Source organism: Uloborus diversus, chromosome 1 (assembly GCF_026930045.1).
Source record: "Uloborus diversus isolate 005 chromosome 1, Udiv.v.3.1, whole genome shotgun sequence".
Lineage (NCBI taxonomy): Eukaryota > Metazoa > Arthropoda > Arachnida > Araneae > Uloboridae > Uloborus > Uloborus diversus.
In genome coordinates, this window is record NC_072731.1 from 64135808 (window position 1) to 64163380 (window position 27573).

General features: G+C 35.6%; 1 protein-coding gene across 1 annotated transcript in view; it reads left to right on the top strand.

The window, feature by feature from the left end:
* LOC129222920 (meiosis regulator and mRNA stability factor 1-like) overlaps positions 1-27573 on the top strand; it is a 142039-nt gene that overhangs the window by 15420 nt on the left and 99046 nt on the right. Inside the window, exons 4-5 of the mRNA XM_054857515.1 lie at positions 11333-11499; positions 11602-11774. Coding sequence (XP_054713490.1) covers positions 11333-11499; positions 11602-11774 — 340 coding nt within the window. The remainder of the gene's footprint in view (positions 1-11332; positions 11500-11601; positions 11775-27573) is intronic.

The window sequence follows — 27573 nt, forward strand, 5'->3', positions numbered from 1 at the left end:
TCGAGCAGTTGACTTCTCGAGATCTTTTGAATCGAGATCTCGAGATGTTTTAAATCGAGATCTCGAGATGTTTTAAATCGAGATCTCGAGATGTTTGAATCGAGTGCTCAAGTAGTTCATTTTCTGAGCCTTTCCAGAATTGAGTAGACTGCTACAGGGGCGCCCCACTATAAGGGGGAGGGGGCATGCGGCCTGCGCCATTGGCCGGTTTTTCAGAGTGTTTTTTATCTCATTTTCGGGTGGGATGGGGGCATGGCGCAGCCTTTGCCATTAAAACTTTTAGGGCTGGGTTTTTGAGAGGGTTCTTTAAATCTCATTTTCGGGAGGGGCGGGGGGGGGGGGGGTCCATGGCGCTGTCTGCGAAACCGAAATTTCTATAAAAGCGGTTTTTTGAGAGGGTTTTTTAAATCGCATTTTGGGAGGGGGGAGCTCTTTCTAGACGGATGCTCCATAACATTTGAGAGGGTGCACCATCGCCCTGCGAAAGGGGGGGGGGTGGATACCTTTGACTTTTGGAACAGTTGAATTCCCGAGTTGTATTGGCAGGGGTGCGCTCGAAATAGGAATGTGCCATCAAGCCTATCATTTAGGGGTATAATAAGGGGCGAACCCTCCTGGCTTTTAGAAGTTATTGTACTCATATAAATGAAATTCTTACTGTTATTCGGCATAATATGCAACTCGTAGGATACTCTTTAATCCCTCCTCCTCTCTTGTAAAGTCCGAAATAACCGGCCTGCCCCCCCCCCCCCCCAATTCCTTGAAATAATCTAGTTTTTACGTTTCAGTGGGTCTAGTTTTTTGTTGTTTTCCGATAAAATGAGCAGATACACCCTTGCCCCCCTACCCTCCGGAAAAGTTCGAAACGCAAGCCTGTTTTAGGGGGTCAATTTGATAGATTTTAGTCTTCATTTACGGGTCGCAATCCTTGGGGGATGCTGGTTCGACGAGATTCCCTGTTAGCTTGTCAGAAACTAGGAGTTCGGCATTTGGGCGACCCGGCTCGAACTAGTATAAACTTTTATAGGTTTATTGCTAGCGGCTAGAAAACTGGCAATGGGCCCTTGACTGTTGGTAGCCCTCAGGGGACGCCCCTAAAGCTCAAAACTCGCGGTCGCCAGTCGCCAAATGCGACCAATTTTCAAATTTTGGCGACCATTATTTTCACTTCAGTCGCCAATGTGGCTACCATTCGCCAATGCAACCTTCCCTGACCTATAGTCTTGACATATGACCTTTCCCCAAATTCTTTTGTCCACTAAAAGTTCGGCTATCGGATCGCCGGGGATGAGGGGGGGGGAGTATTGTCCTCTTGTCCACTAAACTTTCGGCCATCGGATAGGGGAGGAGAAAGGAGGAAGAAATGCAAGTTATTTAATGTATTTTAAATATTATTATATTTATATGCAATTGTGGCTAATTGTGCTTGCTCTGAATAGAAACAAAAATCGCAATCACGACGGCAAATTCGTTACAAAACTTTTGAAAACTCGACTTTCTTTACACGCGATCGTAAAAATAGACAAATTTCACACACCAATTTAGTAAATTATGCTTTTTTGATCTTAAATTCATTTTTCAACTTTATTTCTCCTTAACAAATGGCTGTTTCTTCGTTTTGCGATGTTTTTTAAACTACGCGGTTTCAAAATGGCGTCGCGTTGTTAGATTGTTCATTTTTACCAGTTAAGACGAAAATATCCTTTCCAAAATAAATGAAAAGAATTAATCTTGTACATTTGGTTTACATATGAATAAACAGAAATGGCATCTTTGAGTCGAAATGCATCAAGGCAAGGTAAAAACGATATCGCTAAAAAAAAAATTTTTTTTTTGCAAGATTTTTGATTTTTTGTTTGAATTATATTGTTTGTTTTTCCTTTTTTTTTCTTTTTTAAATATAAAACCTACTGGAGGAGAGGACATATCCGTTTATTTACTTAATTTCTCCAAAAAAATTGTTATTTTTAAGTTTCGCGGTAAATTTTCAAAATGGCGCCGCGTTGTAGATTGTCCATTTTCACCAGTAAAAAGAGGAAAATCTGTTCCAAAATAAATAAAGAGAAGTGCAATCGTACTTATAAAACACATAAATAAAAAAAAATGGCGCCCTTGTGTCTGGAGAAGGTGGAAAGAATCCGGCTGGAACCCTTTTTTTCTTCCGCTGGATCTTTTATTTCATTTTTTTTTTCGTTTTGTTTTATATTGTTTGCCTTTCTTTTATTTATTCATTTTTTGACACTCAGGCTTCGATTTTTATAAAAATTTTGCATGCATTTGAAAAAGCAAAAAAAAAAAAAAAGAAAAAACATTTTTGTAGAATCGCAAATGGTTCAGGTTTTTTAAAAAGTTTTTGGTATTTTGTTGTTTTCTTTATCAAGGAACTAACTCATCTTTAGGTTGAAAGCAGTGGTGTTTCTAGAAGTTTTGAAAGCTGAAAAAAAAAAAATAATAACAATAATCTTTTTTTTTTTATTTATTTTAATATCGTGATGGGTTTTGTTTAAAGAAATTAATACAGATTATAGTTTGCAAAAGATGTGTTAAATAATATCTAAGCAGAGTTGCCCGTTCCCACTCCCCCAAGTTCAATTCTCCCCCCCCCCCCAAAAAAAAAATCCTCAACTCTCTTTTCCTTTTTTAGCTTGCTTTTTATTTTATTTATTTTTTTTTAATATCTTTATTTACTTATTTTAATTATTATTTTATAAGAAAAGTTCTTTGCTACGCCTATGACATATACACACATTCTAAATAAATAAATGGAATAAAATAAATTAAATAATTTAAATTAAGTTTGGCTATCATTTTTTGAGATTTGGCTACCATTTTATGAGGTTCTGGTAGCCATTGGCTACCAATTCAAAATTTGAGTTTTGAGGTATAGACGCCCCGCAGCGATTGAAATGGTATCACCCCCCCCTCCCCCTTTCATTTCAATTTGTGTAACCAATTGATTTCTCGATTTTTTTTTTTTACATTCATTTCGAGTGATTTATTCGAACGGTTATGTATTTAAACTAATGATTCTCAGATATCACGTGGTTATTTCAAATGGTTTCGCGCACTCAAACACGAAGTTAATAATGTAAACAAGTAGGGGAATCGTTGCTCTCTCTGCGCAAAAGGACTCATTTATTATTCTTGTTTATTGCTTTGCTTTTTTTTTTATGTTCTTGTTATTAGTGGAATTATATTTATCTGACTGATACTTGAGGAGGGCGGGTAAAATATTTCTGACTGTGTTTTCCAGCAGATTGGGATTCCCGGCGCATTGAAAGTTATAAGTGTGGCTTGAATTGCATTGAAGTTCATGATTATTTTTTTTCTTTCTTGATTCGCTCTGTTTTATTTTTCTTTTTCATTCGCTGACTTGGGAAATATGTAATAACAGTATAAAAGTGTAGGGAGTGAAGTTGAAATATTTCTGAGTGCATTAAAAATAAGTATGGAAGTTTGTCGTGTGGGATTAATATTAGCTTCCACTCTTTGGACCATTTTTTTAAAAATAAAAATAACATTTTATACAGATATTTTTTTTTTTTTTTTTCAAATTCCATACGTAAGATATTTATGACTTTTATGCGTAGCATTTATTTTCGCGTGCGTAGTTGAATTTAAATGTTTTTTCTTGTTTTACTCGCTTCTGTTTATGTCATATTCCTTATATTTTCAATGTGATATTCCTTACATTTTCATAAATGTTGATTAGTATATTATTCACTCAACTTAAAAATTTGGAGTCAATTGATGTGCTGATTTTATGAGATTTATTTATTTATTTATTTTTTGTAAAGTTGAGGCAAAACTGCTGAAAATGGCTCGCGACGGTTCATTTCGGAACTTAAAGTTTCATAGCTGCGCTTGATTTTCCGTACGTTGGTCCTCAAAAAGGTTTAAATTGATTACCAACTTTCTCTAAAAAGCAGATTACATATCCGGTTTTCAAATCATCCGAGACGCTCGATAACCGAACATTCGACAGCAAGCAATATATTAAACAAAGATCTCCACGATTGAGAGGGCAGAGGGGGTTGGGGTTCATGGCGCAGACTACGCCACTGAAGTTTTGAAGAGGAGAGGGTAACTTATAAGAGGGCATTTAGTCTTATTTTAATGGGCTCTCATTCTGGGGGTTCTCCGTCGTATTTGAGAGATGAATGTCATCGCCGGGTGCGGGGAGGGGGATGAGCCCCACTGCATTTTAAACACATTGCGTTTAAACGTTTCACAAACGTTTTAACATGACTGTCACAGCGTTAACAATCGTTTTAAAATCGTTTTAAAATCGTTTCACAAACGTTTTAACATGACTGTCACAGCGTTAACAATCGTTTTAAAACCTTTATCTCAACAAAGTGTGCTCTCTGAGTAACCCCATTCGAAAAAAAGCACTTGAGAAGCTATTATTTGATTCTGAAACTTTAGAGAATGACAGGGGTGTCCATCCGTCCCTGTGAGCAATGGCACGCCTCTTATAACAATTTCTCCCCCCCCCCCTCCCTCTAAGAAAGAATAATCCGAAAAAACCTAAGACCACCTTAAATTTTCAATTACATGTTTTATACCATAGTGGTTCAATATATTTTTAAGTTTAACAATTCTCAAGTTTAAGCCTGCTAGTGTAGCCCAAAGACCCGCCCATATTATCATTATCCCTCACTTTTTAATAAAAATTGTACATATTTGATCTTAGTAATTGTGAAGTTCAAAACAGTATGGAAACCGTTTCTCTACCCTTTGTTTCAAGATTTCACTACCGGATCACTAAAGGGCCGAATACAGAAAACCATTTTTTGGGGGGAGAGGGGGCTCATGTTGAAGAAAGCCCCCAACCCCATGAACGAAATTCCCGATTTTGGTACGAAAAATGTCTGAATCTGTTTGAGAGTCAATAAAAAGCACCAAATCGGTCAGGAATAAGGCACCTGATTGGGAATAAACGTTGCAAATTAATTTCATTAGCAATGAAACGAAGTAGTAGTTCAAATATTTACTTTGAAAAATAATTAATGAGATGAAAAGATACTGTCATCGTTGACATTTTATGCATGAAGTGTTTGAACACAATGTGTACGGATACTGTTGTCGACGGTTTAGGGTGGGGGGACATGACCCCCATGATTTTCCCGTTGTATCCGCCACTCACACAACACATACCCCTCCATAAATCCGCTCATATGATAATTAACAATTTTCGTTCGAAAAATATCGTTCGATTATTAAGGAATCTCTCAATTATCGAAAATTCGACGCCAAACATTTAACTATAACCCCATTCGAATAAAGCAAGCGAAAAGCATTCATTCTATTTTAAAATCATTCCAAATCTATCCATCCCAAGAGCGAAGGCGCACCACCTATGAAGCTCTTCCCCAAGAGCAATACCCCCAAAAGAGACACAATCCCCTAAAAATTACAATCCCGCAGTTTGTGTCAAAACTCTACCCCCCTCCCTCTTATTTGCACCCATAGGAAGGAATTACACGAGAAGTAAACCACTTGTTTTATTAAGGAATAAGTAAATACCTTAGTGCCGAGATGTAACATGAAATAACAAACGTTTTGTATCCCAAATATACAGAGTACTGCTGAAACGTGTTTTGGAGTTTTTAAGGTACCCTTTTTTGAACAAAATAGTAAGCTTTTGCATGTAAGGGGCCATTCATTAGTTACGTAAGGATGATTCTTAGGTAAGATTGATTCCATTCCGTTTTTCAAAATAATAAAATAAAGAATTCACCATCACTGGAATCAAAATTAAATTCACCATTATTAAATTAATCCTTTTTGTGTAATGAAACATTTACTAAAAAGTTGGAATCTAGACTAAATGTTTTTTCGGCTTTTTTTTTTTTTTTTTTTTTTGTGTATGATGCGATACTTATTAAAAATAAAACATGCTATGCATAGTGCGATTCTTTTATCACGTTTTACACGATTCATTCTTCGTAAAACAAATAAAAAACAGCTCATCCTAATAAGTTTTTTATTTTCCAAACGCAAATAAAATATATAATTCCCGTCAAACCACTTGACCGCACAATTTCAAATGTAAAACATCAACTTGGAAAATATTGCGTGAGAATGGGTTTGAAGCCCCCTCCCCAAGTATGTAGACATTTTTCCAACCCCCCTCCCTCTCGGGACCCTTACGTAATTAATGAATGGTCCCTAAAGACATCCAGTAATGTGCTTACATCAACAATCTCACAATTTTGCGTTGAAAAAAGGGTTCCTTGAAACCCCGAAACACGTGTCTGCAGTAATCTGTATAGTTGGGCTCTAAAACGTTTGTTGTTGCCTGTTACATCTGTATCATTACCTAATGGTATAGTCGAAGGTGATGGTAAGGGGAAAGACTTCCCTCAGGTTTTCAACTTAAGTATTCCACCTTTTTACCTGAAATATAATTTTAATTTTAATACCTCTCAAGTTGGAACCTTATTAGCGCACCCACTTCCACCAAGCATATCATCATACTACCAAAGCATCCCAAATAATCATTTGATAATCAAGCATTCGACAACATACATTCATTTATAACACTATTCGAATGAAACATCATTAACTTTTCAAAGCTAGACTTCTGACCCCCCTAAATGACGTATCCGCCCCTGCAACTGAAACTCTTCAGAAGCAGGGGTGCCCACCCGCCCGTAGGACAAGGGCACCCCCCTCAATATCGCATAGACCACCCCACCCCCCAAAAAAGCGAAAACTATCCCTCAAAGCACCCCCCCCCCCCTCAAGAAGGACATTCCTTAAAAAAGATTAACGTCCATTGAGAATTTCAATGGCGCAGTCTGCACTATTATCCACCTCCCCTGTGGGCACCTCAGCTCAACCCGTCACTCCAAATTTTTCTGGGGGAAGGGTTAAAGGGTCTCAATGCATATATTTTCGGAAGGCAACAAAAGCCATGACCATTCATAAGTAAAGTCATTAACTTTTCAAAGCTAGACTTCTGACCCCCCCTAAATGACGGATCCGCCCCTGCAACTGAAACTCTTCAGAAGCAGGGGTGCCCACCCGCCCGTAGGACAAGGGCACCCTCCTCAATATCGCATAGACCACCCCACCCCCCAAAAAAGCGAAAACTATCCCTCAAAACACCCCCCCCCCTCAAGAAGGACATTCCTTAAAAAAGATTAACGTCCATTGAGAATTTCAATGGCGCAGTCTGCGCTATGACCCACCTCCCCTGTGGGCACCTCAGCTCAACCCGTCACTCCAAATTTTTCTGGGGGAAGGGTTAAAGGGTCTCAATGCATATATTTTCGGAAGGCAACAAAAACCGTGACCATTCATAAGTAAAGTCATTAACTTTTCAAAGCCAGCCCTCTGACCCCCTAAATGACGGATCCACCCCTGCAACTGAATCACTTCAGAAACAGGAGTGCCCCCTGAGGTCAAGGGCGCACCTACTTCAATATCACAGAGCCCCCCCAAAAATAAGAAAAATATCCCTTAAAACACCCCTTCTCCCTAAAATTGTCAATGGCGCAGTCTGCGCCATGATCCCCACCTTCCTAATTGTCAGAAGTCAACTATATTGAGAGGTTCATTCGATTCTCAAATCGATCAAAAATTACACTGCTCGAGTGATTGACATCTCGAGAACTCAATATCTCGGGAGCTTAACATCTCGAGAACTCAACATCTCGAGAAGTTCAAAGCGAGAACTCGAGCAGTTGATCGCTCGAGTACTCGGAAAGTGATAATCGAGAACTCGAGCAGTCCATCGCTCGAGAACTCGGAAAGTGATAATCAAGAACTCGAGCAGTCCATCGCTCGAGAACTCGGAAAGTGATAATCGAGAACTCGAGAAGTTCATCGCTCGAGAACTCGAAAAGTGATAATCGAGAACTCGAGATACGATAATCGAGAACTCATGATAATCGAGTTCTCGAATGATTTTGAATAATCGAGTGATTCGATTATGAGTACTCGATTATGCCCATCACTAATTTCTAGTCTGACAGAGGTAGTCTTCAGTCAGACTCCAATAACATATGATTTATATTGCAGTTTGTAATTGAATTACATAATCTTCTCATTCATTTAAAGCACATAATTCGTACCATCTATTCTATTACAAGCAAAAATGCAATATTCGAATATAAATGTGAATGAATAAATATTAGGGTGATAATAAGCAAACAATAGATATAATAATGCGTAAATAAAGGTACAATAGTAATACGCAATGAACACTTTGAAAAAATTCTGCAGAAACTGACTTTTTGAGGCATGAAAAACCCAAAAGAATTACCTTTCAAAATGAAAATCAAGATGTAGAAGCTTAATACAGATTAATTACAGACAGAATAATACAGATCTAAATTACAGAGAGATTCTTTCGACCTAAAAGCAAATAGAGAAAGGACAACAGAATACGCTGTGTATCTTCTTCGAAGCCGTTTTGAAGGTCCAGGTTCTCCCGGTTCAGAATCTGTAGGGGGTAGAAAGAAACTGTGGTCCTTTAATTGTTCATCTCCTTGTTGCAGTAATTCCAAAAGCTCCTGGAACAAATCATCTTCTTCAGCAGTCTCATTCAAAGATGAAATTTCACAATTTGTGCCACTGCAGTGTTTGCACGTGCTGGAGCATTTTAAACCTGCCTTGTGACAAGAACAGGCTCCAGTACAATTTTTCTTGCAGGTACAACGCACAATCTTCAAAAGATTCTCAGTAACTGAATCTCTTTTCGTGTCAACATGCATTAGACCTTGCTTTCTGCGTTCCCAACCCCATTTCTCTGGTTCAATTATGTTGCCCAACCAACTTTGAATTTGGTGGTAGAACCAATATGAGTGATAACGTCCAGCATCCTCCCCCCCCCCTCCCTGCGCATTGGAGGTAGCCCTGCAAGATTTATCTTAGCCCTGTATACTAGTTTCATAAAAAGATTAAATTGCAAAGTATCCAAAGATAGGTTCAAATACTTTACGTCACCTGTGTATAATATTTGTAAAATGTTTTCTCCAGCTGCAGCTTAGGCATCATGATGACAGATTGGGTCCATAAATACTTCAAGAGCTTCCTTAATTTCAAGATTTTTTTTTTTTTTTTGACTATTTTGTACAACTTAATTTTGCCTTGGCCAAAGATTGCCGAAATCGTACCCACTAAACGCATGGATGAAAAGAATATTGCTGGGGTCAAACTTAAAAGATATAGTGGGGAAAAAAACAAATCACAAGCATTCCCTCTTCCAGGTTTTAAAAAGAACAAGTTGCTGAAAGGCTGTCCTAAAGCTGTCATCAGCACCAACAGATCTATATCCTCTCGCCCACTATAACAAACTTTTCAATTTCTTTTGCCTTTGAAAGAGCAGTAAGTAAGTCGGCATCATCTTGAGTCTGCCTGACTTCAATGCCACTCTTTGAAATATGTCTCAAGAAGTTGAATAAGACAATTCTTGTTGTTATAATTTGCCAGTAATCTTTCTTGAGGAATTTAGTTAACATGTTAGGTTCAACCATTACTTCAAGGGAAGAGATTGATTGCTCATTGATATAGCATTTGTGACAGGCAGTGTGAATTGTCACTTCTTTTAAGAACTTCAAAAAACGCTGATGTTCTTCATTTTGCCGTTTTGCGCTGCATCTTTGAAGATTTTCTATTCCCTTCTCCTTCACAATCTTTATTTCGCATTCATGCAAACTGATTTCGCAAATAATAATTATAACAATTAAAAAAAACACCTTGGTCAGGTGTAATCATTTCTAGGGAAAAAAATTATAATACAGAACACACAAATTGATAAAACATACTCTCGCTCAAACCCTGAAGTGACCAACATGAGTAGCTATTGAGTCGATTCATCTCATTTGGAGAAAAAAAAGGGGGGGATGGAATGAGAGTGTTTTGTTTAAGTTAAAGGGAACAGAGGCATTTACCCTCAACTGTGAAAGACAAATGATTTCCAAGGTCAGACTGCCGGCGTTTCTCCTTTTTTCCTCCGTTATCCGGAAGTGCTTTCACGCACTTCGCTGGGGGGTTCAGAAAAAGTGTGACTTTCAAGAAGCTGTAACTCGCTTGCTTTTCATGCTACAAAAATGTTGTAATGACAAAAGTTGAAGGAAATTTAATCCCCTTTAACATTTGCACTGGAAGTTTTTTTGTAATTTTAACCATTTTTGAGATATTTTGAAAATACCACAAAAAGTCACGAATTTTTCGGGGTTTTCGGCCCCCAAAACTTCTCCCGAGGTCTTTCGTGTTGGATAACTTGGTTTTTTCATATTGGCACTAGTATACACAAATTTAAAAAATAAAATCTTTGACCCCATTTTTTGTAAGGCAAGCCCGTTTTTTTCTACCTATTGACTGGACTAACTCTTTTCCATAGCGAGCATGAAGTTTTCGAGCTTCTTGAACCAAGCTTCCACGCTTCTGGCACATTGCCAGTTGAGAAGCTCATCAGACCTGGCGGCTTGAATATTTCCATTTCTATAGGTATTTTGATGAACACAAGAGTTCTAATCCTCAGAAAACGTGACAATGAGTGTTTTGACCTGACACTATGTCTTGTTTCATTAGTAGTGAAGCACGACAGCAATAAACTACATAGATTTATTTACAGCATAATTGTTACAAAATGGATGAGTAGTGGGAACACTACACATGCTTACCTCCCAAGCATCTGCATACATATCCAAAATCATACTTTGTACAAGTTAGGGTTGCAGTTCTACAGTTAGAATCATTTACAATGTTACAAGCAATATATCACAGTATTAATAAGAAATTAGGTACAAATATGAAGATTAAGCATTCCTTAACATGTAATTGATAAAATCTTCATAATTTTCTTAAAGTAATATTGTTTTTCTTACAAATAGTGTTCAAGCCTACTAAATCCGGTTTAAACCAAAACAACCTGATTTAAACCAAAAAAAAAAAGGTGGGTTTTTTTGGTTTAAAAAAAAAACTTTTTTTTTATCAACCCTGAATTGCCGTTCAAGAGCATGTTATCTGAACATTGTTTACAGTGTAGATTCTGATCAACGTAATTTTAATATTAAAATTCTGTTTTTACCTCTTCATTAGTGTAAATTCTCAGTGTATATCATGAGAATTTTGACTTAGATATGTTTTTCTCAAAATAGTAACACACTAAATAATGAAGGAATTGCTATGATGAATGTTTTGATATTGTATTTGTTATCTAAGGATGGAGTTTAACCTATATTTATGAATAAAATTATCAGTTTGAGTGTTGGTGTACAGTTTATTATATTGCAACTCAGCTGTATAATATTTTATTTTGCTTATATAATACTATTGTTTAATTTTGAAATGAATTTTATTTTGTTTTTCACAGATGATGTCAACTTTGCGTCCGATTTATCTGATTTTCGTCATCGCCATAATATTCACATTATTTTGTTGCATAGAGGTCATGCTCATCAATCTCTTCTCACTTGCGCACATGAGCATTATGAATTTTCATCCATTGCTGGTGATTTGCCCGTTAGAAGTCCAGTCAAAGTAAGTTGTATTTAATTTAATGTTAAGATTTTTAAACGAAGTTTTTTGCGTGATTATTGTAATTTAATAAAACAAACCTTTATATTCTTTTTTCAACTATAGCCTTCTGATAAGCGTCCAAATGAGCTGATAGTCAGTGAACTACCCATCAATAAGAATGTAGGATTGTTAAAAAGTCAGTTAAAGAAAATATCCCAGAATTGTGGTGGAAAAGTTATGCATATAAAAGGGAGCCGGGCAACAATCCGTTTTGCAAATGCAGAAGCAGCAGAAAGGTACTAAATTATTATATTCATATGTTTATTTTAAAAAAGTCACAAACAATTGTATTTATAGATTTAAATTATTTTAAGTCTTAAATTGGAATTTAAATTGAACCATCACAAAACAAAAAGGATATTTAATGGTTTTTCAGTCAGCAGAGAACTGAACATGTATCAAAGGATACTTTCCTCAATTCCTTTGTATCTTGCTATCCAATTTGTATCCTAGGTTCTTAGCATATACCTGAGTAAGTGTTCTCAATATTCTTCAATGCCGTGTTTCGGCATAATATTTTGCTGGCATCTTTTAGTGTCCACTTTTAGTCGATCACAATACATCTTATTATTTTCTCATTAGTAGGAAACATAAAGCATACTGGGGAAAAATACAAAAAATTTATTGTAGATATTTTTTTTTTTTTTTTTTTGTATCAAACAGTGGACGGTTTTATGCATAATACCGAAAAAAAAATCTACCTTTAAAAGGTTTAAAGTACCCCATTTGCATGGAAACCCTATGCAAATTCCATTAATGCATTTTGCAATTTAGTCCTTAAATGCCCTTCATTTCACTTTAAACCCAAGGATTTTATCACTTTTAAAATGACAGTTCTTGCAATTTACCATTAGATGATTTTTACCAAACTGTCAGAAAATGTTAAGTCTCTGCTTGATGGAAGTAGAGCAGTTTGATCTTATAATACCTTGACTATTTTCCATACACCATTTTTACTTTTTTCTATATCTAATACATAGAACAAAGAACTACTCATGAAAATTCTTGAGTTTCCACATTTGTGTGCTTAATAGATGAATCATTTTGACCATTTTCAGAAAATAGCAATCTATCTGTGTGTGAGTTTTTTTGGTGATTATGCTGATTTAGAACTTCAGTTTCGAAAAGATTTTAGAAGAACACTCCCTCCCCATAATTAATGACAATCTTAAATTTTGATTTTGGAGTTTCAATTTCAAAATGTCAGGAGAGAGTCCTGAATTTCTTTCTTTAACAATATTATCAAAAATCTTCCACAATTGAGTTTCTGGAATTTCAATTTCAACCTCTCATCTCAATAACATTATCAAAGATCATCTAAAACTGCCCTTTTAAAGATACAAGTTCAAAAGTTTTCCGATAAATTGTCTCTCCTCCCCCTCCCCATCTACAGTTCTCCCAAACATCATTAAAAATAGGTTCAAGTTTCCTTTTTAGGGCTTACATTCTGAACCATGTCCGGGTGAGAGCTTCCAAGAACTCCTTCCTCAAGCATCATCGACAGTTGATTAAAATTGTGTTTTTATAACTTCAATTTCCAAAAACTGCCAGCCCCTAGTGTTGCCAAAAATGGCCTACCATTGCCTTTTTAGTATACTTAAATTTCAAAAAATCGCCTTCCCCTTACCTATAACATAATCAAAGACAATGCGTTTTTTGAGTTCTGATTTCGAAAAATTGCTGCTGGAGGGCCACAGAACATCTCCTCTGATAACATAACAAAAGATGGTCTACATTTGCCTTTTTAGAGCTACAATTAGAGAAAAAAAATTCAGGGGAGAGCCCCAGAGCTCTCTTCTTCTTACCATTACCAAAGATCGTGTTTAAAGCTTCTAATGGAGTTTTGGTTTCGAAAAATTGCTGTGGAGGAGCACGAAGCCAGTGGCGTAACTGCGTATTGCACGACCCCGCAACAAAAAGGGTCCCGAAAATTTTTGAGCTTTATCTTCATTTAATTTTGTCAAATTTTTCCGTAATCAAATTTAGTTTGAAAAGCCTAAATTGGTTATAGAGTACCAAAAGTTTGCACTTCTTTCCAATATAAGTAGAAACAGGGCCCGATAAAGATATCGCGGGCCCTAGGTCAACCACTTTTTCAACCCCCCCCCCCCCTATAACCAAACATTACAGTTTTTTCCATTTAAAAAATTTTTTTTTATCCATTTGGGGATCCCAGATAGCAGGGGATATGGGCCACATCCTAGTTAACCTATTCAGTACAAGCCCTCAGTAGAGAGAGGGGGATCCAACCTTCATGCGCAAAAACTAAACCTTGATTCGGGGCAAAACGTAGCATAATGACTCCCCCCCCCCCCCCCTCCTAGGTCTCCTGCCACAGAGAGGAGGAAAAATCTGAGTCCTAACCACACGGGGACCCGGAAATGGACAGCCGAAAGGATTTTTTTTTGGGTAGGATCTGAGTTGGATGATCCCTAGAAGTCAGCATTATGACCCAGCCTCATGCATGTCACATATTGCATAAAATTTATGTTCGCAGAAATTTCTCAAAGTTTATATAGGGCCCGAATACCGAGTGATAGGGGACTAAACTTTGCAAATTTCAACAATTTATAACTACTGTCAAATTTCATTTAAAAAATGAATATAGCTTCTTTAAGTTAGATTAATGTCCATTAGCAAAGTACATTTACAGCGTGGAGCCTGATGAGGAGAACAGGGCTGTCACAAGTGGTGCTTCACTCTCCCAAGTTTTTAAGAAAGGGAACGAAAATTAGATTTTAGTGTTGCAAAAAAAGGATGGGGGAGCTTCGAAGTGATAAACATTAAAAATAAAAAGGAAAGAAAAGGGGGGGAGGGGAATAAGGAATAAGCAGATAAATAAAAATATAAGAAAAAAAATCCCTGTCAATTTCAAATAGAAATGGAATTTTAAAATATTATTTAGAAATGTCAGAGAAACTGAATCATTTGGAATTCACAAAATATATGCTGCAATCAAAAATATTCAGTGCATTATGAAAACCTATGGCAAGCCAAACATGATAGTTTCATAGCGGCAGTTAACATGCTTACATTTCGGTACTTTTTCAGCTCGTAATAGCTTAACAAAAAGCGCAGCTAAGTGCAGAAAGACACATGGGTTGCTGAAATTATATTCCTAATAGAAGCCAGGGCTGATGAAAAGTCATGTCAGCCTAGTCGGAAACTAGTGACCAGGCCCTTAGGGGACCCCCATTCAGAACCAGAGCAGTCCACATTTTATGTCAGAAGGAGGGTTAGGGGATCAAACTGACAAGGGGCTCACCTTTGCTCTCGGTGGCCCTAATAGAAGCAGTTAAAAGAGAAAGAGAGAGAGAGAGATTTAAAATATTGTAATAGTATAGTATGTAGTTCTATCTAAATATTTGAGGATAGAAAATGAAAATGGTCTACAAATGTGTTTTTAGGACTTTAGTTTCGAAATATTTCCGGGAAGAGTCTCCCAATAATCAATACCATCCAAGATTGTCTAAAATTCGTGTTTTAGGAGCAATTTCAAGAACTTTCAAGGGGGGAGACCCAAAAACTAAGGCCCCTATAGAGGAGGAGCCGACCCATCCGCCATTTTGGAGCAAACTTGATCCAGTGCTTCGTAGCGATACCATTGCTGCTGGTGTTTACATTTCTTTAGCATGTGTTAAATTGAGACAAATGGGTGGTTGTTCGGCTGTAAATTGTGCAAACATCTCCAAAAAGGGATTTCAGCTCTTCAGATTTCCAGCAGATGCAGAAAGAAAAAGGAAATGGATAATTAATAGCCCGCGAAGTGACTAGCAGCTTGGAAACGACGCCAACTGTTTCCAAAACGTCGCCAATGTTCTCCTTCGCTCTCCAACTCTCTCGTTCCCTGTTTGGCGAATGATTGCCAATAAAGGTAGCATTCCCTGTTGTACGCTTGCTCCAATATGGCGGATGCATCGGCCTCTCCAATTATAGGGGCTCTACCAAAAACCTTCTCTTCTTATCATCTTTAAATATGTCCCACAATTAAGTTTATAGGACTTTAAATAAGAACAGTTTTGGCAGATGAGACTCGAACCTTCCGTCAGTTCAATATTACTGAAAATTGACTAAAAATTGCAGTTTTAAAACTTTGATTTTGAAAAAATGCCGGGAGAGCCCCGGAACCCCATCCCTTGAGGTCATCAAAGGTGGCCTACAATTGCGTTTTCAGGAGTTCAATTTCGAAAAAATTTCCGTACAGCCCCCAAACCCCCGTTCCTTTAAAATTACCAAAGATCATCTGAAATAGCGTTTTGGGAACTTCAGTATCGAAATATTCCAGAAGTCCCATCTTTGACCCCATTCTCTTTACATAATGTCATAAAAACGCATTTCTAAACCACTTTCAATGAAGTATGGGGAAAAGATAAGAGGGTTTAAAACTTTGCTCCGAAATTTTTTGAAATTGAAGTTCCAAAAAGGCAATTTTAGGATGATTTGCAATCACATTTTAAAATTTTCAATTAAAAAATAATTACAAAGAAGGTCTTTAAAACTTGCCCTCTTCTTAATATCACCAAAATTCGCCTCAAACTGTTTTTGGAACTTCAATTTCGAAAAATTCTGGGGCAGAGTACCCAATTCAATCTTTTCTCCTAACGTTGTCAAAGGTGGCTTGCAATTGCGTTTGCAGGAGTTCCATTTTTCATCCAACACTTCCGGAAGTCCAAAATCTTCGGGGGGAGAGCCCCTGATCCCCCCTCCTTTTTTTATTAGCGTTAACGAAGATTGTCTAAATCCATGTTTTGGGAACTTTAATATCGAAAGATTCTCAGAAGAGTCACTGACTCCTTCCCCCAAAAGTGGCTTACACGTAAAACTAAAATTTCGAAGATCTTCTAAAATTGCGTTTTTCGAATGAATAACAAAACATTTCAGGAGGAGAGTCACTTGACCCCTTCCCATTTCATAACACAAAAAAAAAAGCTTACAATCGCGTTTCTAAGACTTAATTTCGAAAAATTTACAATGAAGTGCCCTGAACCTTCTTTTCTCCAAATATAGTATAAAATTCTGTTTTTTAAACTAGAATTTTAGAAGAATTTAAGAAACTTCCCCCGACCCCCTATTTCGATAAATATTATACTTACAATTAAATTCAGAAAGTTAAATTCTTTTTATCCTTATATTGTGAGGAATTCTCACAATATCTCAAATTTTTGTGTAGCAAAGGGACGCTTTCTAAACTAAAAGCTCAATCCTCCCTCTCTTTCTCCATCTATATAATATTTATCTGAGAAAAAAAATATATACTAAAAATATTGCTTAATATGATTTTTAGTTGGGGGGGGGGGGTAAATGAGATTTTGCGGGTGGGCCGAAGATTTGAAGTTACGCTACTGCACAAGGCTCTTCCCCTAACAATACTGAAGGCCGTCAAAAACTGCATTTTAGAATAACAATTTCAATGAAGTTCCATGGGAGAATGTGGGAACCCCTCCCCCTTTTAACATCATCTAAAGTAGACTAAATTTGTGGTTTTGGAGCTTCAATTTTGAAAAACTGACTGCCACCTAACGTTGCCAATGATGACATACTATCGCATTTTTAACACTAAATTTCAAAATCATCATCACGTCCAGGAAGAACCCTCACATCCCCTTTTACTTAATACAACCAAAGACACTTCACAATTGAGCTTTAGAAGGTCCCAATTTCGAAAATTGCTGCGGGAGGGTTCACCAAGCCACTCATTAGCCTGACATTACAGAACAACAATTTAGAGCTGCAATTTCGAAAACGTTCTGGGAGAGATCCTCCAAACAGAACCCACCTTCATCCCTCACTAACATTACCAGACATTATCTAAAACTGCCTTTTGGAGTTTAAATTTTGGAAAATTTCCGCAGGAGGAAGACGGAAACCTTTCCTCTCTCTAACATTGCTAAAGATGGTCTAAAACTATTTTTAGAACTACAATTTTGAAAAATAATCTAAGACTGAGCTCCTGGACTCCCCTTTTCTTGACATAATCAAAGCAATCTGCAATTGCCTCTTTAGAGTTATAATTTCGAAAAATGACCGAGGGAGAGCTACCAAGCTCCTCTCCCTAACATTACTGAAGATTGTCTAAAACAGCGGTTCCCAACCTTTTTTGCCTTCCAAACGAATTCCAAAATCTGTACCAAATCCCTTGTGCACAACGTAATAAGTGACAAGCAACCTCCCCCTCCCCCACACATCTATACACAGTAAAATTTGGGAGAATTTTTTTTTTAGTTTGATAAATAAAAAGTAATAATTCCAAAATATAGAAATATAGAAGTGCACACATTGCTACAAAAAAAAAAAATATATATATATATACACTGAAGAGCCAAAAAAACTGGTATAGGCATGCGTATGCAAATAAATTGATATGGAACCAATCAGAATACGGCGCTGCGGTCGGCAACGACTATGTAAGACAACAAGAGTCTGACACAGTTGTTATATCAGTTACTGCTGATACAATGGCAGGTTATCACGATTTAAGTGAGTTTGAACGTGGTGTTATAGTCGACGCACGAGAAATGGGACATAGCATCTCCGAGGTAGAGGAGAAATTTGGATTTTCCCCGTACGACAATTTCATGAGTGTACCGTGAATATAAAGATTCGGGTAAAACATCCAGTCTTCGACATCGCTGCGGCCGAAAAATGATCGTGAATGAACGGGACCAACGAAGATTGCAAAACATCATTAAACGTGACAGAAAAGCAACCCTTCCGCAAATTGCTGCAGATTTCAACGCTGGGCCATCAACAAGTGTCAGCGTGCGAACAATTCAACGAAACATCATTAATATGGGATTTCGGAGCCGAAGACCCACTCGTGTACCCTTGATGACTGCTCGACACAAAGCTTTGCGCCTCGCCTGGGCCTGTGAACACCAGCACTGGACTGTTGAAGACTGGAAACACGTTGCCTGGTCTGATGAGTCTCGTTTTCAACTGTATCGAGCGGATGGACGCGTACGGGTTTGGAGAAAACCCCATGAATCCATGGACCCTGCATGTCAACAGGGGACTGTTCAAGCTGGTGAAGGCTCTGTGATGGTATGGGGTGTGTGCAGTGGGGCTGATATGGGACCACTGATACGTATTGATGTGTCTGTGACAAGTGCCACGTACGTAAGCATCCTGTCTAATCATTTGCACCCATTCATGACCATTGTGCATTCCGACGGACTTGGGCTATTCCAGCAGGACAATGCGACAGCCCACACGTCCAAAATTGCTGCAGAGTGGCTCCAGGAACATTCTTCTGACTTTAAACAGCTCCGCTGGCCACCAAAATCTCCAGACATGAACATTATTGAGCATATTTGGGATGCTTTGCAACGTGATGTTCAGAAGAGATCTCCCCCTCCTCGTACTCTTAGCGAATTATGGACAGTCTTGCAGGATTCATGGTGTCAATTGGATCCAGCACTACTACAGACATTAATCGAGTCCATGCCACTTCGTGTTGCGACACTTCTGCGTGCTCGCGGAGGCCCTACACGATATTAAGCAGGTGTACCAGTTTTTTTGGCTCTTCAGTGTATATATATATATAGAGACGTACCGAGTACTCGGTAACTACTCGGTACTCGGCCTACTCGGCCAATTTGCCGAGTACTCGGTACTCGGCCAAATTCTGATCAGATACTCGGCCAATACCGAGTAGTTGCAAAAAATTGAATATTGTCCAAGACAAATACCAAAATAACTAAAAAAAGAGCAAGCATTATATTCTGCAATCATTTACAATTAAAACTTATAAGTCAAATTTAAATTTTGAGAATAATGAAGTTTTTAATGCTTCAATGGAATAAATCTTTATTTTAATGTCCCCAAAGTTAATAAAACTTATTTATTAAAAATTATGCAAAAAAAGGTAAGTATAGAAAATATGGAATTTTTATATTGAAAATGGATTTTTGCTACAAACAAAAATTAGTTATAAAAAATATAAAAATACCTTTGCTTAAAAAAATGAAGGAAATAAAACAACGTTAAAAGCACAGTGCAGGAAGGCTGCAGACACGTGTTTTGGCGTTACAAGGAATTTCTTTTTCAATGCACAAAATAGGAGCTCGTGGATTTAAAGGCATCCGACAAAAATCAGATTTTTTTGTCGAATGTCTTTACGTTTTTTAGCTCACATGTTATGGCACTGAAAAAGACATTCCTTGTAACGGGGGGGGGGGGGGGGCAGAAGCATGTGCCTGCAGTGTTCCTGCACATCTGTTTTATCTGCTTTTAAAAAATACTTAAGTTTGGCAGACTAGAGCTATAATTGATTGGTATATACAGTGAAACCCCTCCTAACGGACACCCCTCTTATGCGGACAATTTTTAATTCCCCAGTTCCAATGCAAATAACATTATTAAACCCCTGTCCTGCGAACACCTCTCTATTGCGGACAAAAAAAATTGTCCTGTTAGTGTTCGCATTAGAGGGATTTTACTGTAATTTGTTTTAATTCCAACTTGATTAATCATACCTTTTATCTATTTATCTTTAATTTTAAAAATAATTTTTTTGTAAAATTTTTGACACAAACAAAATTGTTTATATAATGCGTTATTGAATTTCAGCAGGAATTTAGTTTTAAAAACTATTCTATGGACAAGGAGGTCTATACTACTATTCCAATGAGTTCAAAATTCATCACGTGTGTGTCGGTGGTTCTTCTTAAAACATAATTGGTACTCGGTAACTCGGCCGAGTAGCGAAAGGCCGAGTACTCGGTAACTCGGTACTCGGCCGAGTAGTGAAAGGCCGAGTACTCGGTACTCGGCTACTCGGCCAAAGTGCTACTCGGTACGTCTATAATATATATATATACAACCCAGGGAACAAGTCCAGTGATAATTCTCTGAGCTTCAGCCCACTTTGAAAAAATTCTAAATGGAGTGATTGCGGAACAAAGAATTTCAAAGTTTGACTCAAATGTCTTGTCGAACAGTTTAATCTCACATTAAGTTCAGCATTTAATTTCCTTCTCCATTTATCTCTATGTGCTGAAATTCATTTTTCCCTTAGAAACTTCGTTGATAATGGGTAATAAAATTTAAAATATCTTTTTATGACACAATATTACATTTCTTTGGAACAATAAATCAAACAATTAAAAAATGATATTTAAAAATACCTTTTAGAGAAAATGTTTCAGATAAACTGTAAAAAATGAGATAAATTTGAACTGTATATTGTTAGACGTTTGTACTTAACTTTCAAATTGTTTTTCAAAAAATCTAATGCTGAACTATTTATTGATAGAATGTTAGGATATTTTTTGCATGATCATTTTTCTTCAATTAAAATTAAAAAGTTCTCCGAATTTACATATTCTTCAAAAGGACGGCAAATCTAGTTGTTTGATAAGGATAAACTGTTTACATTAATCGTTGAGTACTTGAGAATTTTCTTGACCTTATGCAAAAAGTGCAGAATGAAATGCAGAGTTATTTTTTATTTTATTTTGTTTTAAAACTAATAGAAATGTCTGCAATTAACTCTGATTATTACATATACCGTCAATTTTACCAACAAAAATATTTTTATGCTCACTTATTACAAGAGAATTTCTCTGGGTACATTTCAGGAGTTCCCTTTTTACATACAGTCAGAGTTGCCAACTGCTACAAAAAAATAGTAGATTCTACGAATTACAGCTTTGAACTATAACGCTACAAAAAACGGGTCCAAAAACTACAACTATCCCAAAAACAAAGAAAAAAAAGGAAAGAAAAAAAAAACAGCATAAAAACTAAATCAGTAAGTTCAGAAAATCAAACTTCTACACATATGCTGACGGTCTCTGTGCAACAAGCATCGCTCTTCGTAAGTTGCATGGTGTAGAGATGGATCGGTTTATAGATCCGACGCTGATTCCAGTCATTGAATCTTTGGCAAAAAAGCGGAAAACTTGAAAACAATTTCATGAAGAATATAATTTTTTTTAAATTCCATATCAATATTTTCTGTATCATACTTAAAAGTTGTTAAGTATCATTGTTTTTGTTCTTTATACTTTTAAAAAGTCATCACTGTTTAAATCAGCGGCAGCGCCCCCCCCCCCCCCGCCCCCCATTGCAAAATGCTGCTACGATTTTGGATTTTCAAAAGTTGGCAGCTCTGCATACAGTGCAAATTAAGTTTCATTTTTTAACTTTGTAAAAATTTTCATGGCTTACACCACACTGTCGCAAGCTTCACCCAGGAACTTTTGGGCAATTCCATGGTGTCGGACGTAAAAAATGAAGAAACATTTCTCAGTTTCAATTCTATTTACCAAATATAAACTGTTCCAAAATTATTAAATTTATTTACAAGATACTTACTACATCCCACTGAATAAAAAATCATGTTAGTTTTTCAAAATAGATCCCTAAAATATAAATTAAAAATTTTAAAGAGTTGGTGTCGGACGTAAACACACAAATAGTAAAATTGATGGTTCACTTAAAAATTATTAAAAGTCTGTGAATTGGGCTTACATTTTGATTTTAAAAACAGCTTAATTCTAAAGTATACTTATGAGTGAAGCATATTTCACATTTTTCAAATGATATTATAAAGAATAAAATTATTTTTAGCTTGGTGTCGGATGTAAATTTTCGGTGTCGGACATAAATTGTTCATATTGGGCATAAACTATTGCTCTTAAAAGTAAATACATAACAATGATTACAGTTATAAATGTTTAAATTTTAGGTTACATATGCAGAAACAAAATTTAGCAAGTAAATTCAAAAGTAGGGTTTGATTGGGAGAAATGAGACACTGGGGTATGTGGGTCACCCCCAAAACTGAAATATGCACATGGTTTTTTATACTTTTTTTATATTGATCATAGTATAGTTCATCACAGTGATTAGTTTTGCATATATTTGGGTTACGTGGAATTTTTTTTTCTAGTCAGAAAACTTAGTCCAAAAAAAAAAAAAAAATCTGAAAAAATTTTTTTATTGAGTTTAAGCAGCATTTTTTAAAGAAGTGTTTCTCGGTTAGCATTTATTTTTTTATGATCTTTAAGCACTCATGTACAGTAGGGTGATCACAAGGTACATGGGGAAATTTTTTTTTTCAACTAATCTTTTGCGGCACCCCCCTAAAATGTGCCACTAGACTAGAAAATGTGATTTGGAAAGTTTCAAGTCGTTTCGATGATATTAACACGTGCCGCAAAGAGGCTAAAGTTACGAAAAATGGCAATTTTTAACAAAAAATCGTAGTTTTTTATCTGTAAAACCAAAACTATTCATTCTAGAAACTTCGTTCTGGTCTCATTTTATAGGGAATTTTATTCTCTTTAAGTATAATTTCATTTAAATTCTTGTAAAAATTGATTGAACATTATTCAGGATTTTTCATGTCAGGTTGTAGCTAATATCCTCAAAATCGCGGAAAAAGAACGAATCATTATGAATAAATTGTATTGCTTCTTTTAGTTAATGGTTGTAACACCCTTACAAGGTTAAGCTATCAGAGCAAAAACAGCAATATTATCAGAAATATATGCAGTGAAATCATGTTACAACGAATACCGATACAACGAAATATCTGTTTCAACGAAAGAAATTTTTCAGCTCCGATTTGATTTCCATTGCATTGTTTGAATTTCATTGCTACTAATAACTCGTTACTACGAAGAAAATTTCTGATAATTTGAAATTCGTTGTAATAAAATTTCACTGTACTATAGTTATGTCTCTAAAACTCAAAGCTAAAACAAACAACTGCATGTAAAACTTATGAAAATTAGCTGTAGAGGCAATAAATACGGAACGTTGCTTTCCTCCTTGGTGGTCAGCGCTAAACACTAGCATAAAAATCCCAGTCTTGTAAGGGTTTTCGACCCCCAGAGAAAGGAAAAACTACGATTTCCAGGAAATGGCCTATGTTCTTAGGCGAGGACTTATTGGGGCTTTCGTTAAAATGACAGTCATTTTATGGCTCCTTTCTGCAGTACAAACCGGCTTTTGTGAGTACAGTTGTTACAGAAAAAGTTTTTGTATTTAGCACCACATGTTAGAAGTTGATTTGAAAGCAATTTTGATTTGCAAAATAGGTACGTCCATTAGTCCTCAACCGGATGTTTTTCAAGAATTTCAAGATGAATGGTATAGATAAGAGGCAATTCAAAGCAAGTGTAGAAGATTAAAAACAAAATAAGCAATCCAGGTGAAATGTCAAGCTTTCTTTTTGAGAAATAAAAACAGTAGCAGCTTAGGGATGACTATAAGAAGTTCATTCCAATTTGCTTAACTTATTTAGGGAGTCTTTCTCTAAACAATGTTAGTTTTCGAGTACCTGGCCTAATCATCACACAAGATGGATGGCAAAGGCCATATGACGTAGTGAAAAGCAAAGGGATGTAAGTGGACTTTTCAAAGTTCCTTATAAAATGCGTTTAAAGTGCAGTTCCTAAGTTGGCTTTCATTGAACTTTTTTCTAACAGCCCCTACCAGAGCTACTAGTACCATCTCTTGTCCCTAAGCAGAGGAGATGTTCCCCTATTATTTGTAATGATTATCTTGAAAATTTAATTACCTTCCTTTGCTTCTCACTGCCTCTTATACTTTTTAACAATATATCTTCTCAGGGGAATCAGTTTTTCCTTAATTGATTTAAAGATAAAAAGTATTGAAGATATTTGGTTGTTTATCAACAATATTTATGGAAAAGTATGGTTTATTGTCTACGATCCTGCTTGAACCCCCATTTCATTTCTCCTCAAACCTTTTAAGAGATACAATTTTTTACTGAAATTCGAAATCGATACAAAGTTTTTAAATACTGATCTTGATGAATAGTGTGAAAACCAATATTATATTAAAGCTAAAAAGATAGTAAACAATTTAAGGGTTGTCAATGGCACAGCTGAAATCAGGTGTAAAACTTATGTCTAACTAACGACAGTTTCTATTATAAGTTATGTCCGAATGCAAACACATTTTTCCACATTCATCAAAATGAGTCATATCAAAGCAATTACCACTTTAACTTCTATATGAAAAGTAATAACATAATGATGTACAATTTAACAGTGTAAGCAATAAAATGCTTTAGATTTTTTTTTCTTTTTTTTGTTATTTTTTAACTCTGCTTTCTCTTCTGAACTACTTAGTTATTTTATTTTAAATGAGCAATTTGTTGCATTTAATTTTTAAAGTACCTTCAAATAAAGCCTTTTTAATGGATAAATTAAAATCAACAAAGAGCAAATAAATGTAGTTGAATATTGTAATACTTTTAGATCTTTGCATGAAAATTCCTTATTGATGATGTCTTCCATGGCCTGACCTGAAAAATGCCCAGTACCATTCTATAAATTTTGTTTAAAAAATGGATAAGATAACTCATCAAGAGAATAAAATTTCCTATAAAATGAGACCAGAACGAAGATTCTAGGATGAAAAGTTTGGGTTTTAACAAAGAAAAACTACGATTTTTTGCTAAAAATTCCTTTTTCTCGTAACTTTGGCCTCTTTGCGGCACGTGTTAATATTATTGGATTGAGCTGAAACTTTGCAAATCATGTTTTCTAGTCCATTGGCACATTTTAGGGGGGTGCTGCCGAAGAAATTCGGAAATCGATTTTTTGTGACCACCCTAATGTACAGTTTAATTTAAAGTGCATACTGCAATCAGAATTTTTTAATAAAATATTATTAAAAACTTTTAGAGGAGGAGCTCCAATTACCCCGTAAAATTTTGCTATAAGAGGTCTCCACACTATGGGGTAAGTGGTTCCCCCCGAAACAGTGAGAATTTGAAAATCAAATGCAACTCTGATGAAATATTTGTATTAGTGAAATACAAGACAACTACGATGACTTAGTAGGAATTGATAGTTCAGCTACCAAAGCTGATGATTTGTGAAACTTACCTGAAAGAAAACCATCAAGATTTATATGGTTTGAATGTTGATAATGGTTTTTCCTTAGCAAACTTTACATAGATGCAGTCATTTAGTGTTTCCAATTTCTTTTTCAACATATAGTTTTGGCTAATTTGCCGAAATTGATCTTAATCAACTGTATTACATTCATTCAACACACCTTTATATACATGAACCAGGGGTCTGTCCAGGATTTTTCACATGGTCGGTTTTTTGTGAAAAATAAAATAATTTTGTGAAAAATCAATTATTTTTGTGAAAAATCAAATAACAGGGTGGCGACAGATCAGGGAGATCAGGGAAAAGTCAGGAAACTTTATTAATCAGGGAAAAGTCAGGGAAATATCAGGGAATTTTGAAAAAATAACAAAAAATCAGGGGAAAATTGATTTTATGAAGGAAAAAAAAATTTTTTTTGCTTTACAAAATTAAGTATTTTAATTCCCTACGCATTTTCCGCCAATTATCTGCTCAAAAAAAAGTAAAATTAATGAGGTGTGATTATACACTGCCGTATATTTGTGCATTTTTTTCCTCAACGTCAAAGTATTGAATCTTACTTATTCCCCACAGGATGAACTTCCTAAGATTGTTTCTGTGTCTGTTAGGTTGTTTATTTTACCTAGCTTAAAATTTCCTTTTACGCTTTCAATGCTACATAAAATAAACAACCATACAGGCAAAGAGGAAGCCTTCATTAATGCCTTAGCTCTTTTGCCTTTATTCCATTGTCTCGAAGTAATTAGCATACTGTAATCAGAATTTCAAGAAGAAATCTTTGGTTTTTGAATTAATACTATAAAAGCTTAAAAATTATTACTTCTTCCTGTTTTTAATTTGATTGATAAAATTGAACTTTCAATAAAAAAAAACTTGGTTTTTTGCCGTTATATTATTTGTTATCACCGCAGATTATAAAGGTTTTCTATTCTTCGGACTTAAGTGATTCTTTTATTTTATAACCAAGTTGTATTCTTCTTTTATATATTTTGAAATTAACTAATTGCTTTTTTATTTCTTTTTTTCCCCCTTGCATTTCAAAGTTGTTTGTTACAAAAGCGATGTAAGTTTTTTTTTTCATTACATACTGAAATCATTTGAAATAGAGTTAACTAAGTAACTTAAGTAAATATCTTTATTTTTTTATTGTTAAAATGCTGTATTCATTCATTAAAATCTATGTTCTTGATTAGTGAAAAGCTCCATATGAATGGATGTCAAATGGTTTCATCTGTTTTGCATAAATATGTCAGTTATATAAGAATAACTACATTACTTCTATTATTTCACTATTGCTTGTTATTCTTGCAACAATTATTATACTGTTTGAAAATTTAGTTCAAAAGAATTTCAATTACTTTTTAGTTCTATCATAAATACACATATGTTTTTAAGAGTGATTTTAATAGTTTCTTAAAATTCTTATGCTAAGTGGTTTCTGGAAGTAAAGTATTTTTTTTTTTTTTAATTCTCTATAATCTTTCCATTGTAGAAAAATTTAATATACTATTTTGTAGGTTTTTTTCCCCCTAAAAAATGACTTGATATGTTTTTTTTAACCATTTTATTAAAAAAGTAGCATTTTTTTAAAATATACCTTTAGTTCAACAACTTTACACAACTTAAAACGTTTAAAATACTGCATTTTATACAAACATACTATGGATTTCAAGTAGGGCAAAGAAAGAAAACCATTATCATTGGTAACGTAAATCAGGGAAATTTGGTGAACTTAATCAGGGAAATCAGGGAAAAGTCAGGGACCTTTTTTTCACAGTTCCTGTCGCCACCCTGAATAATTTTAAAAAAAAAAAATTTCTTGTAAAAACGAAAGTTTAGACTCTTGAGATGGTGGAAACTGCATCATTGACACTTAAAGTTGAGTGTTTTCTCTCTTTTCTGTTGAGAATATCATTCTTGAGTGTTTTTCTAGTATTTGAAGGGAGGGGGAGGCATCGCTCCCTGGGAGATGGGCACCCCTCAAGTATCAATATTTAGCTACCATTCTACATCATGTTAAATTATACTAGAAATGTTTTTTGTATAGTATTTAAAATAACTGTAAGAAAAAAAATTAGTTAGGGGTTCAGCATTTAACTTTTTAACCCAAGACACTGTTTAAGAGCACAGAGTTTCGTTCAAACCTTATAAACTC